Here is a 17,410-nt window from a genome sequence, read left to right as displayed (position 1 = left end):
GATAAACAGAGGAGATAGTGAAGTCCTACTCTTGGTTGGCAGCAATAGAACTGGATGGGAAGGAAACCATTTAAAAGATATTTCAAGGAACGACTGCCAGAGCATGGAAACTCTTTAAATGAAAGAGTCAAATTTAGGATCTTCTGGTGATGACAGGACATTCAAATAGAATAGAAATGACCAATCAACAGGTAACAATATGGGCTGGAAGGGAGGCTAGAGGTAAAGGCACAGATTTGTCCACTATTCACATACATGTGATGATTACAACTTTAAGAATACATTAGGTTTTTTTTAACACAGTAATTATAACAGTGTAAACAGAAAGAATGATGACACATCAAAAAAATCAAAAGTAAACATAACAAAATTATAAAGATCAAGTGGGACTTGAATGAAGAAGTATGAGAAGATACCCTCAAATCCACCCCTGGTGGGTGGAGATGGAAGGTTCACAGGTTTTACACATTACATGTTTTTGGACTTTTTAAATATATCATTCAGTTGTACTGACTTTCTCTTTTTCCTCTTCCTCCTTTTTCCTAGTTTTCCAGGCAACAGCCATCTCCTTAAATACTATTATCTCCTTAAATACTATTTGTCATATGGGATGACTCTCAAGGGGGTGGGGGTGGGATGACAGGAGAAATACATGGGATATTATGGTGATGTAAGAAACAGAAGATATTAATAAAAACTTATTTTTTAAAAAATAATACATTAATTTTTCAAGGAAGAGGCTATAATGTGAAAAGAGTCAAGAACTGAGCCTTGGGAAATTTCTAGAGCTACAATCAGCAGAAAGAATGTACACTGAGTCAGAAAAAAAATTGGAAAGCATCACAAGATACTAGAAAGTGATCAAAGTGGTAAGAGAAGAACCAGGATAGTTTAGAACACTTGGGGTGGGGGTGGGGAAGGGAGGAGAATAGGCAAGTGTTAAATACTACAGATTAATTGTGGAACTAAAATTGAGAAAATACCACTAGATTTGATTGTTAAGCTAATGACAGAAATATGCTTGAAGCACAATATGCCTATACTGAACCTGTGAAGAAAACAACACCACTGTTAACTGTTTAAAAAATTAGTTGGACTTCTTTTTTATCTACTCATCAGTCCAGTTAAATGGGCCTTCTTCTTGTCTTTACACATGACACTCCATTTCCCATCTTTTTTGTCATTGCATAGGCCCTTCTCCCCCTGCAATGCCACTAGAATTTGCTGCCCTTCTCATTCCTATTGGAATTCCTGGTTTCCATCAAAACTCAGCTCAAAATCCCTCTCCTACATGAGGCCTTTCTTGATCCTCTACCCCAACTGCTAGTGTCTCCCCACCAAATGACATTGTATTCATTTTTTATATACTTATGTGTGTACTGTTTCTTCCTATAGAATGTAAGTTTCCTAAGGACAGGCATTTTTCATTGTCGTTTTTATTCCTAGGAGCTAGCACAATGCCTGGCACGTGGTAAGTGATTGATAAACGCTTCTTCACCTTATTGTTGTTGTTGTCATTGTTATTCAGTCTTTTCAGTAGTGTCCAACTCTTCATGACTCCATTTATGATTTTCTTGGCAAAGATATTAGAGTGGTTTGCCATTTCCTTCTCAAGCTCATTTTGCAGATGAGGAAACTGAGGCAAACAGGGTTAAGTGACTTGTCCAGGGTCACACAGCTAGTAAGTGTCTGAGGCCATAATTTGAACTCCAGTCCTCCTGACTCCAGGCCCTGTGCTCTATCCACTGCACCACCTAGTTGCCCAAATGTTTCACCTATCTGTAGTTATACACTACACACATACACATACACACACACACACACATGTGTATGTGTATATATGTATGTATATCATATATGTGTACATATACACACAAATACATAATATAAAGGAGAGACATATATGTGTGTGTATCTATATCTCTACCTATCTATTTGAAAAACAGATGAATAGGTACTTTTCAGTAAGAAGTTAGTTTGATTTCCCAGCAGCAAATTTCCTAAGTTTTTTAGTAAATTACACAAACAGCAAGCATATAAGCAGCAAAAGGAAAGGTGGAGTTTTCAGGCATATATTTCTGAGTTACAAGAAACTAGGACACATGAGAAATCAATGATCCTTGCACAAAATTATGTTTCTATTTAGTCGCCACTTTCTCTTGATTGGAAAAGAAAGCAATCATGGGATGAATAAGGTCTATAAAACACCTTTTTCTCCCTGTTTGATTCGGGCTAAGTTCCCTGAATGTACAGGTAAACAAGAGTTTTACTCCATCACATTTATGAGGTAATGTATATTAACAGCTGAAGCAGCTAGGTCTGAGCCCCATCATCAAGGAGATGGCTCTTGCCCAGAAAACTAGAAGACAGGCAACAAGCAACTAGCAGTAGCAGTCCTGCCTTGGATAAGTGCTACTGGTAGAGATACAAATCTCCAGACATCTTCAAAGAGACTTGGTAGTTCATGTGGAAGAAGCTGATTTAATTATGGTACAAGAGGTACTAGGAGAATGTACATTTTTTCTTCTTTTGTACTTTTCCTATAAAATAGGGTTTTCCTCACAAAATGAAGATTAATTGTGCATTATATAACTATATATTGAAAATAAAGAATAATAGTATGTAATAACACTGGCTAAGAGTTCATTTATTTTTATTCTCAAAACATTATATTTAAAAAGTCATACATCTAAGTCAGAGGTGTCAAACTCAGCCTCAAAACTCTTGAGTGCACGAGGCAGCTAGGTGGCGCAGTGGATAGAGCACTAGCCCTGAAGTCAGGAGTACCCGAGTTCAAATGTGACCTCAGACCAAACACTTGACACACTTACTAGTTGTGTGACCCTGGGCAAGTCACTTAACCCCAATTGCCTAAAAAAAAAACACACACACAAAAAAACCCAAAACTCTTGAGTGCAGCCTAAGTCTTACCAACATGTAATTGGAAAATGTTTCACAAAACAAATGAAAATACAATAAAAATAGGTGTTAATCTGTGGCTTTCTTAGTCAGTACACAGCCCACAGGGATCCATTTCTACTTGAGTTTGACACCACTGATCTAGGCAACCACCAAAGTGAGTACCAATATCATTTTTTTTTTTAGGCAATTGGGGTTAAGTGACTTGCCCAGGGTCACACAGCTAGTGTCAAGTGTTTGGTCTGAGGCCGGATTTGAACTCAGGTCCTCCTGACTTCAGGGCTAGTGCTTTATCCACTCAATATCATTTTTAGTAGCTTACTCAAATTGCTGACATGGTCCTTGGGGCTTAGAGAGCATTCAAGGGAATGTATCTTACTTTATATAGGATTAGCTCACAATAGATGTCACAAAAATATTTTTATTTTTTGATACAGAAGACAGAGAATATGATCGTTAGTCACCTCTACAGGTCTCTACTTGTCTATGAGGCAGTAGTTGGTTCAGTGGATACACCACTGGGCCTGCAGTAAGGAAGACATGAATACAAATCTGACCTCAGACATTTACTAGCTGTGTGACCCTGGACAAGTTCAGTTTGTCTCAGTTTACTCAACTACAAAATCGGGCTAATAACAGCACTTACTTTACAGGATCGTTGTGAAAATTAAATTAGATAATATTTGTAAAAAACACTCAGCATAGTGGCCGGCACATAGTAGGCACTTATATAAATGCTTATTCCCTTCTCCCCTTTCTCTTCCCAGCTATGGTGAACATACACAGTAGATCAGAGTAACTAAAGGTCTTAATCATCATACATATGCCACAAATACCAGGGAAGTTGCAAAGACAAGACAGATAAGCCAATCATCATGATTTACTGCTAGGGACAGACAGGTTCCCCAATTTCAATTTTGCCCCCAAAATACACACACACACACACACACACACAAAATGTAACAATAAAGAAAGAATTTGAAATAAAATCTGTCCCCTTATAACATTTTATTTACTACCTCAATTTGTTTTAATTAATAAGCTTTCTAGTCCACTTCTCCAGAATAAACATATAGCACACAAATACTCCAAGGTCATACCTCTTGTGTTTCTTTTTTGGCTACTTGAGAAAAGAGATCTTCACAAAATCTGGGAATTATCCCCAGTTCTTCACCAAATCCCATCATGCTAGAAAGAAAATATTATATAATAAGGAAAGACTATAACTTAAAAAAAAAACTACTTTCTAGTTTCTTTGGCCATGATAAATCAAAATCAGACATTGTATTATGTTATGTTATGTTATGTTATGTTATGTTATGTTATGTTATGTTATGTTATCTTGACTATATCCTTAAAACATTTAAAGCCATTAGAGGAAAAACTGAATGTCCAATAGAAACTTATTCTAGTTTGAGTGGTAAGAATTCTGAAGTAAGATAAAAGATAAGTGGCAATAGAGTACTCCCCATTCCCAACATGTGCCCTAACTCTGTGGCAATTCTGCCATAAGTTTATTTATTTAAGGTTTAATAAATACATAATTCAAAAGTTTAACAAGCGTCTAGACAATTGCACATACAATAAAACTTACGTATATGATTTTCCAGAGCCGGTCTGTCCATAAGCAAAGAGACAAGTGTTATATCCTTCAAAGGCTCTTTCCAGGAGTGGCACCGCTAATGTCTCATAGACTGTCATCTGGCTTGCATAGTTAGAATGACATTTGTCAAAAGACCAGAATGAAAAATCATAAACAAAATTATAAGTTTGTTTCATGTCAGGATGTTGCACAGTTGTCTCTTGGCCATTCATGAAAACTACCTGAGATGCTTTTTCAGTTTTCTCTCTTTAAAAAGAAATAAAAGAGGAAAAAAATTACAATTAATGTGTTTCTTCTTTTTGTCTGGTATAAAATCAAGACCTTATAATTATTTGAAACATGACTGTCTTTCATAGGATAACTTCTACTTTTGAAAATATAACTGGGAAAATATGCTTAATAGGAATGTAAATGTATAGCCTATATCAGATGGTGTGCCGTCTTGGGGAGGGTGGTGAGGAGGAAGGGGGAGAAAAATTTTAAACTCAAAAGCATATGGAAGTGATTGTTGATATATCAAAATAAATTAATAAAGGGGAAAAAAAGAAAATATAACTAGAAAAATATATAGCTGAATTTTATATGGAGAAAAGACACGAAAATGTTTACCTACCTATTATTTCCTTAAGTCTAACTCTTACCTCTTTTCAGTAGGAAAAAAAAAGTCACATCTCCCATCAATTATAATATAGCTTGGATGACATGTATCTATATAGAAACCTCAATGGATAAAGTCTTTTTGGTACTTTAATAACTAACACCCTCAGAATGAAGTTCAGTATGGACCTACCATATACTGAATTCCTGTCTGTAGTAAATGTTATAAAGTGACAGTACTCTGTGTGTGTCTGTGTATATGTGTATCTGTAAATTTCAATTCTTTCCAAAAAACTCATGGATAATCTATCAAATATAGTCTATTTAAACATATGTTGTCTCATAGTATTAAAGGCAAACACTTGAATATTGTATTTTTTCCCCATTATTATCAATATCTACTCCAAGGCCTTAAGTTTCTTCACTACTTTGCCAGCAACTTTTTCTACCATCCTAAATGCATTTTAATCAATATTTTAATTTGAAAAATGACCTTACTATAAATTACTGGATCTATTTGAGTTTACAAGTTTATTGCTCCTAGTCTAATTAGTTTGCCCCTTGAGATTAACAGGGAAAGGATTATCTATTTCTTAAAGACAAAGAATAAATACTAAATGCAATGCTTGCTGTGATATTTTTCTTTTTAATAGATCTGTGATATTATTAGCATAGGGAGCTGTCAATGAGGAGCCTTCTTCTACCGATGCAAATCACACCTGAGCAATTTATAGTCTCAGTCCAGGGCATTGAGACTTGAGTGAATTGCCCAGGGTCACACAGCTTAGTGTCTGAGGCCATATTTGAACTCAGGTCTTCTTGACTCCAGGCCTGGCACTTTAGTCACTGTGCCAACTAGCTGCCCCTTTACAGTAATAGGGAAGTTTAAAAGAGGGGAGGGTTTGGGGGGAAAGTTAATGAGTTCAGTTTCAGGGGTAGGGAATCTATGGCCTGGAGGCTGCAGGTGTCCCACCCCTGGTTGCTGAGATTTCATGTATCTCCAGGATAGCCAGTTCAAAATGTCCAGTAGGCAACTAGAAATTTAAGGACTGGAGCCCTTATCTGTAAAATGGGACAGGAGGGGAGCTAGAAGACATCTAAGGTATCTTCTAAATATATGTTTACACTTACACATAGTAGGACTGAATTTAGGATTAGACTATGCTCTAGACTAGGTTAGTCTAAGTTCTAGACTCCCTTCCAACTCTAATGATCTATGATTCTAAGATATCAAACTTCAATTACCCTATTTCCAGGGTAATAAAGAGATAATCCACAGTTTACCAATACTGCTGCAACAATTTTGAAACATTTTTCTGGTACTTTCACTGTTAATGTTAACTTCATAAAATTACAAATATACACAATTTAAATCATTTGAGTAATTTTTTTTTACAAATGCTAAAAAGTCTTGAGTCCATTACACTGACAGCTTGAAAACATCAAATATATTGAATTCAGTTAACTTCTGACCTTACTAACAAGGTCCCATAGACAAAGTATTTAAGATAGGGGTGGGGAACCTGTGGCCTTTTAGGTCCTTAAGTGTAGCCTTTTGATTGAATCCAAATTTTACAGAACAAATCCTTTTATTTTTTATTAATACATCTTTGTTCATCTTTTATATTTTTATTTTCTTTTTAAAATTAACATATTTAAAATACCAAAGAATAAAATAAGTTTCAACAAAATAATCCTCCCAGATTGACCAGCACAATTAGAACATTAGTAAGCCATAGGGCTAAATGGATGGTTGCTATGCTCATTATTTAATTCTAACTTCCCACATCTGACTGGAGCTACTACTGCATAAGGCTGGTTGATGAGAGTTTATGAGGGTTGAGTATACCAGTCTGTTATTAGCTTTTGACAATGGTGCACTGTGTTTCTGTTTGAAGTGGAATTTGTGAATAGCTGCACAGCTCAACATTATTTTTTAATTCTGTCTGCTTAATAGCCCATCATGTCAAAGACCACCAAGAGAACACTGAAGAACGAAAACAGATTTTTTAATGAGGATTGGGAATTGCAATATTATTTTGTTTCTGCTAAAGATAAGATGATTTGCTTGTTTTGTGATACTGTAATATCAACATTAAAGAAATTTAATGCTCATCAGCATTAAAACACTCATAAGGACCACAAATATTTTAAATTAGAGAGGCATGAAAGGTTGCATTGCAGAAATTAAAAGATCAAAAGCAAAAGCAAGACAATTTTTTCAAGCAGCAATAAGACCTGGAAATAATGCCACTGGAGCAACTTATAAAGTAGCTTATATACTCAGGAAAAAAAGGGAAGCCATTCAGTGATGTAGAAATTGTGAAAGACTTCAATGTCAAAGTCGTAGGATGCTTAGACTCCAATAATACAAACAACTGTTTCTTTCAAGGATAATAACTGATTGGCAGCATGAATTAGCCTTCAACTTAGAAGAACAACTTCATGCAATACTTCAAAAGGAAAATAAATTATTAAATCGCTTTGCGTGGGGGCAGCTAGGCGGTGCAGTAGATAGAGCACTAGCCCTGGATTCATGAGGACTTGAATTCAAATCCGGCCTCAGACACATAACACTTACTAGCCGTGTGGCCCTGGGCAAGTCACTTAACCCCAATGCCTATCCAAAAATAAATAGATAGATAGATAGATAAATCACTTTGTATGAATCAACTGATACTACTGACTCGGTGCAAGTTTTATACTTCATTTGGGTCATAACAGAAGATTTTCTTTACTATGAAGAGTAACTCGCTTTGGGCACTCTTGCGAACAGAACATGGGGAATAGATATCTTCAACTTTCAAGATAAATGTCGTGAGCTGGACTGAATTTGGTAAATTCAGCAAGTATATGTACAGATGGTACACTTTCCATGACAGGAAAACATGAAGGGTTTATTTGCACAGATAAAAAAAAGTATTAACAGATCCAGATGCTCTCATTTATTTTCACTATATCTTGCATCAGCAAAATCTTTGTGCTAAAGCTACTTTTTTAAGTGACACTTTGCAACAAGTTATAAGTATTGTTAACTGTATTCATGCAAATGCAACATGGCATCATCAGTTTTGTAATATGCTAAAGTTGAACGATGAGGTATTCAGTGTAGATTTGCCATGTCATTTTAAAGTGCATTGAATATCACAGGGGCAAGTATTACCCAAAATTTTATCTTTGCGAAAACAGATAGTTAAATTTTATGAAGAACAAAATCAGCAATGTGAATTATTGAAAGAAGATTTCTATAGGAATGCTGCATTTCTGTGTGATATCATGTCAAATCAAAACAACTTAAATACTTCTTTGGAAGATAAAACTAAGTCTATATATGATACGGGGCAAAAAAAAAATCCAAGCATTTTAAAAAAAAGCTATCTTTCAAAAGGAAATTTTAGATGAACATTTTCCCTAGTTAGCAAAGGTCATCAATAAGCAGGATGGCATATGCAAATCATTTGAAGAATATGCAGCTATTATAGACCTATTAATTGGAGAATATAATGAAAGGTTCACTGACTTTGAGAATCATGACATCACACTGAAATTACATTTCAGCCTCACCTAGTTGATATCACCAAGGCACATAAAGAACTTACAGATGGAATTGACTGAGCTCTCAGTAGATGACATTTTAAAGTCACTGTTTGATGATAAGAAAGATCCAACTGAAATATGAAAAAATGCAGTAGAATACTCATGCCTTCAACATCATGACCAAAAAATGCTTTCTTGCTTTTCAAGCACTTATGGCTGCAAATCTACATTCTCCTACCTTACCCAAAACAAGACTCCTTTAAGGTCACAAATGACTGCTACCCATCTAGAGGACCAACTGAAACTGTGGACCTCCATGCTGCAACCAAATATTCAAATGCTTTCCAACAAAAAGCAGACACAACAAAATAATTAAAATGCTAGTTAACTTTAAAATTAACATATAGTTTTCATTTTTTGAAAATATTAAGTATATAGTAGATTTTACAAAATAATGTACATTTATAAATATATCTAGTTGAAGTTTCTTTAATGTGGCCTTATTTGATTACAGCTAAACACTAATACAGTCTTCCAACATGAAAAGTTTCCCCACCCCTGATTTAAGGGTTACTTTAAATATAATATTAAAGCAGTTGGCACAGTGCATAGAGTGCCAGGCCTGGAGTCAGGAAGACTCATCTTCATGAGTTCAAATCTAGCCTCAGACACTGACTAGCTGTGTGCCTCTGGGCAAGTTATTTAACCTGGTTTGCCTTAGTTCCCTCATCTGTAAAATGAGCTAGAGAAGGAAATGGCAAATTACTCCAGTATCCTTGCCCAAAAAATCCCAAATGGGGTCAGGAAGAGTCCAATAAAACTGAAACAACTGAACTAAAGTAGTTACTAGCTAACAATTTCTAATACAAGACTAGTTCCCAAAGGTATATTATTTCTCCATTATTCTGAATACTTTAACACATGCAGCACATAAATATTCAGAAAGCATTTTCTTCAGAAAAATTTCTTACATATGTAATCAATCACAAGCATTTATTAAGCACCTACTATGTACCAGGCACTGTGCCAACCTCTGTGGTGGTACAAAGACAACAATGTAACAGTCCCTTTACTCAAAGACCTTACATTCTTTGTTTAAATTCCAATTTTCTAATATTTATAGATGAGGCTCAGGGATTTATTCATGATTACAGGGTTACTGTTCAACCAGAACACAGTTCTCCAGACTACAAATCAAACAACCAAGCATCTGTGAGAAAATATTTGTGGAAATTGAGGTGCTGAGTGGTTGAGTGACTTGCCCCTGGGGTACCCAACTACTAAGTATTGTAGCAGACACTGAAACTCAAGGTCCTTCTAGGTTCCAAGACCCATTTATGTTTGTCTTAGATACTAAAGTGCTTTTGGCAGGCAAAGAAAGGGATTAAGGCAGGGGTGGGGAACCTGCAGACTCTGAGGACCTAGAGGGCCACATCTGTAAAATAGAAACCATAATACTTCCATTTCCACCCAAGGAGCTGTTGTAAAAGTAAGTACTTTGTTACACTTAAATTGCTTTAAAAATGGGATTTATTTTTACTTGTCAAAAACAGATGAAATATAAATGCATTTGTTATAAGTATTTTGGATTTTGATGTCAAAATATGTACATACCTGCTGCTGAAGGGTCTCACTCGTATAGCCACTGTCACTTGACTATTCTCTACCTTCAAATGATTTGATTGTCTATACGTGTTCTGAACTATAGTTTCTTCTCTCAATAAGGTATTTTCTTGTGATCTTTCCCTTTTATTTTCAAGAAAAGAACTAGGTATACTTTTTTGTTTTTGCATAATTTGAAGGCATGTCCTATTTTTTGGAACTGACAAAGCTGTCATTCTCTCCTGAGGAGTACTACTTTTTGGTGTAAATTTGTTTTCTTCCATAATCCATCGTCTGGGTGTTCTTGGTTTTTCCACATTTCCAAATTTATTATTTAAATTTTTCATTGTTTCCTTTCCAACACCTGTATTACTTAAATTTCCTGTTGTAATTATCTTTATATCTGATGTGTTCCGAATAGGCTTCGTTATTGTTGAGTGTCCCAATCTACCAACTTCATTCTGACTTCGTGACTCAATTGCTTGAAAAACAGAACACCTATCATGTAAAAGGTTTCCATTTTCTGCACTGAGAGCTGAACATTTTTCTTTGTACTTTTCATCAATAGTTGTTTTTCTTTGTTTTACATCTTCAACTACAGGTGAAACAGATTTAACAAAAGAGTGTTTATCAGTGTTTATTGTCTTTACATTTTTATTACTCTGTTCCAAAGCAGCCTTCTTACTATAGATTCCAACTGGAACATTTTTATTTGTCTCACCCCTTTCCAGAGAGTCTGTTGTCATACAACACCGCACCGTAAGTTGTCTTCTTGTTTCTTCCTGTGGCTGACTACCAAGCAAAGGTGGTTCTTGAATTTTTCTAGTTCTTCTTTGGAGTGCCAACCTGCCCTCCAAGTTAGGTGTGAGGGGTGAGTCTTGTACATTTTTACAGGCTGAAATAACATAGGTTCGATTTACTTCTTTGATTTTACTTAGAGTTTTTAATAATGGATCATTTTCACACTCTGGCATCTCTGATTTCATATGGTGCTTAAGTCTGCTGCCTTGGGTAAGGGCAGTAAGTGATGAGTTATTTTGTGAAGATAAACCAAGGGTATCATTGCAATTTTGCATAAAAGTTGTATTGTACATTGACATATTAATCACAAGAAGTCTTTAAAAAAGGACTCAAGCTGTGGAATTTAAAATCTTTGAGTATGCATTTAACTTCTGGTCTTTTCTTAATGACATCTTTTTAAAATCTGTCAAATACAAAGAAGAAAAAAATTAAATTTCAGACAAGCTCAAAAGAAACATTTATAACTTAGAAAACATTTTTGGGTATTAAGAAACCTACTACTTATGGAAACCATACTACATATATTAGTAGGACGCTACTTATATGAGAAAGGGATGGGTGGACTTTAGCAAATAATAATATCCTACAAAAGATCACATCTTTACAGTATCACAAATGACTGAAGGTATTAACAAATACAAGTTCCCACTGTGGTTATTGTTTGTTGACTTTGAACAAGCTCTTGATTTGGTAGGACAAAATACAAACTTAAAGATTCCCATCAACAAGGCATCTCTCTTGAATATTTAAATCACACAAGACTTCTTGAAAGACACATCAAAGAAAACTTTATTTGACAATCCTTTTATCTTGTCAACAGAGGCATAAACAGAGTCATATACTTGCCAAAGGAAAAATGTTCAGTGAAAAGTCCAAAGGGAAGATGGATTACCTATAGATAGTGACGTACTACAATGTTCTTATTTGTAGATAACATTGTGCTGATGGTATTGAGCCCAAAAACACTGTAGAGCCTTCTAAATGAGATTCATAATCACTTGAGTGTTCAGCCTATCTACACAGAAAAATACAAGTGAATGAAGTATACCTGTTGTTCAGATGATGACACAGAGTTGAATGGACAGCCCATATAACCATTCCATTAATATATACATCTTCAATAAGCAGAATATATAGACAGACAATGAACTGAACCTGAAATTAAACAGAGGAAGAAAACAAAAGAGATCATTTTGGGGAAGTTGTGCAGTGATTATACCAACTCTAAGCTTTTCCCTAAAACAAATCTTTTAATATCATAATTCTTTCAGTACTGCTAGATAGCTATGAATCATGGAATAACACAATCTCCAAAGAATCAAAATTAAAGGTCACCTAAAAGGCAATAATGATGTGCATAATGTGAATGGACTATAATATATTACCAAAGATGAATTGCATACAACAAACGGCATGAAAGAGAATCAGAGGACTGTTCGGCTAGAAAAGATGAGCTGGTAGGTAGCATCAACAAGGGAAAACAGATTAAAAATCTATGAAAGACAGTGATACTCAAGTAATATTATAAGACCTACAGAAAGGCCCTCAGCACACTGAGTCGTTCTTCCATACAAAATTTATGGATGGATATGTATAAATATCACACAGAGTGAAGTATAGAAGGAGTTAGAGTACAAAAATAATAAACTCAGATCCAATGAAATATTCTATTTAGGATCTAGTATTATAAGTTAAATGTATTTGTATCCCTATTGCAGTACTTTGCACATATATGATGCTTAAAATCTTTGTCCAGTTGAGGATCAATTGAGTTCTGTGACCAGTTCCTGTTATTAAAGGGTAATACATCAATATCTGTGGATGTTAGAGGACTCTGTCCTTCACCTTCTTTGTCCCTCAAGTTCTGAAAAGCAATGGGAAGGGTAGGCTTTGTGAAAGAAGTTTTAGGGAAAGGGAAGGAAAGAAGATGGAAGTACAAATGGGCCATTTAAACAATTATATTCTTATGAAGTCACAAAGGAATAGAGTTGAACAGGCAGGAGGGAAAGCTTTAACTGAAAAAAAATTAAAGAATTAGTCCAATATTCATGTGGCTTATGTTTACTTATTAGAAAATGTAATGGATTTATCATCTTCACTAAATATTTCAGATTAAATGCAGGTCTACAAAGATTATGCTCAAAACTGCTACTATACTAGTACGCTTTCTTCCTATCTTTTGTTGGATTTTTGGTATAATTAAAAGGAGAAGATAACTTATTTAAGCATCAGAGATCATACATTAGTTTGGTCACCATGTAAACTGGTCCTTTGGAAGAAAAATAGACTTCTAAACTGTCCTTCCTTAAAAGTTACTCCTTTATCAATGCCATTTATACAAGTATTGAACATTTTCGATAGGCATTGTATTTTGAAAGATACAAAGATTATGATACACCTTGCATAACCTCAAAGAACTTATAACCAAAATGAGATACGACATAAGTACAAGAAAATTAAATGTGATGTCTGATGACTACAGCAAAAGACAAATGGCACGGTCAATAAGTATTAAGAGTTCACTGCTTGCAATTTTTGCAATGTTAAATAACCAGAAAATAGCAATCTCCCTTCTAGGAATTTACAGTTTAATATCAGACAAGAAGACCAACTAGACAAATGATGGGGTGCTTGAGTGCCTGTACTGGGACCCCAATTTCTCCCTGGCCTCAGAAACACTATCCCTGGCAGGTCCCCCCCACCCCAGCTTACACAAAGCTGGATGAGAGAGTGCTAGGCTGCCCAAGCCCTAAGATTATGTCTCTGGAAGCCTCCCAGTTCCTTAGTAAGCTCCTGTCTTTTGAGAAAACTTTTCCTCATTGCTAATCAGGACAGAGAGAGATGGGTGTCTTGTCTGGTCCAAGGAGTTTTTGTCCCTGGCTGGCCCAGGGACTTTTCCTCCCACCAGATTCCCAAGATCCTCCAACATCTCCATCCCTATCTAGAATACTCCCTATAGCTCCCAAAGACACCTGGACCTTTAGATTACCTAATTAGTATCCCTGGAATTCCTTTCCCATGCCCTTTTCCATATAAACCCCAGCACCATTCTCAGTCTCTCCACAGGTTCCTTAAGAATCCTTACCCGCTGAAAAGCATAAGAATAAGCTTTGCCAACTTGACTCAAAGAATGCTTGAATCTGTGAATTCATTCCAGACAACTCCATCCCGTACTCTGGTCTTTGAGGAGTCTCATCCTCTCAGACCGCAACACAAACAACAAGCAAAGCTAAAATAAGAAAACTATGGCAACCTGGTGTTGTGGAAAGGCCATTATGCTGGGAGGAAGAAACTTGCGTTCAACTCCAGTCCTGCTATAAGCTCATTAGACTGACCTAGAGAAGTTATTTTAACATCCCTCTGCTTTAGTTTTCTGATCTCTAAAATGGTAACACCTGTCCCACTTGCCTCATAGAGTGGCTGTTGTGAAGATAAAATGAAAGATATAAAAGTTCTATGAAAGAGTTAAGCACTCTTACGAATGCACTTTTTAGAACTCTTGTATGTATGAACATTATTATAAAAATGGCTTATCCTGTAATCAAACCAACCTATTAAGTACACTACAAGTTACTGGAAAAACTGCAGAAAATTTTAAAAATAACTTTAAAAAAAAAGGTATGTGGAAGAATTCTAGAAAGCCTCCTAACTCTAAAGACTCAGACGAAGTGATCTTCTAGGTCCCTTCCAGTTCAAATTGTGACCCTACTTTCTAATAATTCTTTTGGGGGACATGAACAGCAATTTCATTGGTGAGAACTTCCCATAAAGAAACTTCCTCAAACAATACAAATCCTCACCTGCTCTGCAACTTAGTATTAAAAGAGGTGTAAGCCGACCTTTACCCAGTGCATTAAGGTTTTCAAAGCCCTTATAATAATCTTTTTGGTGCTGGCAACTCTGTGATGTAAGGGCTACAAATGTTATTATCCCCATTTTACAGATGAGGAAACTGAGGCCGAGACTGATTGATAGATATAGATATAGATATAGATATAGATATAGATATAGATATAGATATATAGATACATATATATATAGATATAGATATATATTTTGCCAAGGGTTAAACAGTCATCTTCTACATTGACTGTCTGGGATAACTTTAGAAGCTAGATCTTTCTGTTTCTGTGACAGCTCGGTAAGGTAAAAGCCGAAAATATGATTATTAGAGGGTGGATGGAAAACCCTAGCACGCGGAGCAGGAGGAAACCACACCCCAACACTTCTCCATCCCTCCCCTCCTCCCCACAGGGGACCAATCCCGCAGGGCCTGATGGGTAAATTATCATTGCCCACCCGGCGTGACAGACAGCACTCCCTCCCCTCCCCCACCGTTCCTAGCGCGTGCTCAGGCATCACGGGGCCGCGCAGCCGCTTCCCTCCCTCCCTGACGTGGAGGTGGGGACGGCTGAAGTAAGCCATGAAGGTGGAAGGCCTCCACTCTCCGGCCCTTGGTCGGCTGCTCTCATAAACCCCTCCCGCCGCTGTCTTCCACCCGCTTGCCCCCTTCCCCTCAACCCGAACCCAGGACCGCCGAGCTCCCCGCAGCAGCAACACTCACCTACACCCCGAACCTGGTCCCCGCGCAGGGCCAGAATTTGAATGAGCGCCCAGCCTGCTGATTGGCTGCCAGAAGCGCAAGTCAGACGCCGCGTCTCGCTTCGCCCCGCCCTCTGCCGGAAGAAACCATAGTTTGTTTGGGTTTGCTCGAGTGTGGCAGTGTGTCCGCTCCACCCATCCGGGCTTCCGGAATAGAGGCTTCTGGGCGCGAGCGGGCAGAAGAGAGCGCAGAGCGGACGTTTCCCCTCCCGGTTTCCTGGCAACGCTGGGTACCGCCCACCTCTTCCCTCCTGGCCGCGTGAATCCTCTTACGTCAGCCTCACTCCCTGGGGAGGAAGAGGGGAGGTGGATAATTACTAGCCGGCGTCGAGGGTCTCGCCTGGGACAATTCACTGAGCTAGGCCAGAAGTAGCCCCGGGGTGACCCTGTGGTGGACTTTGTTGCGAATAAGAGCCTGTTCAAAAGAGGAAAAAGAAAAAAAGCAGAATAAAACGTCAAGGGAAGTCCGAACTCTGAAGCTCAGGCTGGGCGGTAATTCAAGTTGATGGCTACCCCTGCCCACCCCCACGCCCAAAGCGACAATATCCCGGAAAAGTTATATTTAAGACGGTTAGGCTATATCTGGTCGTTGTTACTGCTGGCACACAATAAGAGCTTCCTAAATGCTTGTTGACTGACACTCATACCCTTAAATGATGGAACCAAATCTTTCACCCAACCGGTGGGTTCCTTGCCTTTCCGTGGGTCTGAGCCTTTACTCAGCCCACCTAACCAGAATGCCCTTTCTCCATCACTGTTCCCCTACTTACTCTACCCTAAATCTTCTAACCTGAGAATACAGAGATTCCTAAAATAGTTCCTTTTGATTTTGGGGACAACTTGTATACATAATTGGAATTTGAGAACTGACTGGTGTTATACATGTTATAAAATACCATGAAAACCCTGTGGAACAATGATAACACCTGTCTATATGCTAGCCTATTATGATATTAAACAAGCCCTTGAGATAGTCACTTCTCATGATCATTGCAAAGACTTTTATTCCCCCTTGCCTTCTATGTTTCCAGCAGGGAAGAATTCCCCTACTACCTCTTTCACCAGTTGTGGTACATAGCAACCCAGCCAGTTAACTGACCCCAGACACTTGAGACAATAAAGGAGAAGTTGTGGTACTTGGCAAAGTCCTAGACTTGAGGGGTGTGTGGGGAAAGAGGCATCCCTGCACTGAAGAAGACACTAGGCTTACGAACCCGTTATAGGTGACTCATTAGAAGTTGAAAAAGGCAGTGTATTCCTGATTCCTGGAAAAATTGCTGTGAGGTCAGAGCTCAAGAGGAAACATATAACAGGAAGCAGTAACTTTAGATTGAAAGTCTCTTGTGTATAGAAGTAATGGGATAGGCAGAATTATGTCTCATGTCAAGATCAGGATATCCTGGTGTGCATCCTTTAGTCCAACTAATAGAACAAGGTCCACAGAAGAACTATCATACTAAGTGTCTTTGAACCTTTTGCTGGATACTACTCAATATTACTAGAGGAGTCACCAACTGAGGAAATGTAGAAGGCAAACCTTGCTGGGAGTCTAATAGTATAAGTGACTGAGGTTCTGTATAGGTCTCTGGGGAGGTGGTTATTCATTGGAGGGTAACCTTATTTTCCATGAACTCTGCTCTAAGTTTCAATTTTTTTAAACTGTCAGTAAGATTTATTTGAGGGGTTTTTGTTTGTTTTTTAGGCAATTGGGGTTGAGTGACTTGCCCAGGGTCACACAGCTAATAAGTG

General features: G+C 37.4%; 1 protein-coding gene across 1 annotated transcript in view; it reads right to left on the bottom strand.

The window, feature by feature from the left end:
• KIF14 (kinesin family member 14) overlaps positions 1-15,923 on the bottom strand; it is a 63,631-nt gene extending 47,708 nt beyond the window's left edge. Inside the window, 5 exon segments of the mRNA XM_021003182.2 lie at positions 4,020-4,107; positions 4,514-4,768; positions 10,271-11,462; positions 12,108-12,214; positions 15,624-15,923. Coding sequence (XP_020858841.2) covers positions 4,020-4,107; positions 4,514-4,768; positions 10,271-11,358 — 1,431 coding nt within the window. The 5' untranslated portion in view covers positions 11,359-11,462; positions 12,108-12,214; positions 15,624-15,923.
• Positions 15,924-17,410: the final 1,487 nt, after the last annotated feature.

Source organism: Phascolarctos cinereus, unplaced genomic scaffold (genome assembly GCF_003287225.1).
Source record: "Phascolarctos cinereus isolate Bilbo 61053 unplaced genomic scaffold, phaCin_HiC Scaffold_5;HRSCAF=322, whole genome shotgun sequence".
Taxonomy (NCBI): Eukaryota; Metazoa; Chordata; class Mammalia; order Diprotodontia; family Phascolarctidae; genus Phascolarctos; species Phascolarctos cinereus.
The sequence above is the reverse complement of the archived record's forward strand: the minus strand, read 5'-3'. Positions and strand labels throughout refer to the sequence as shown.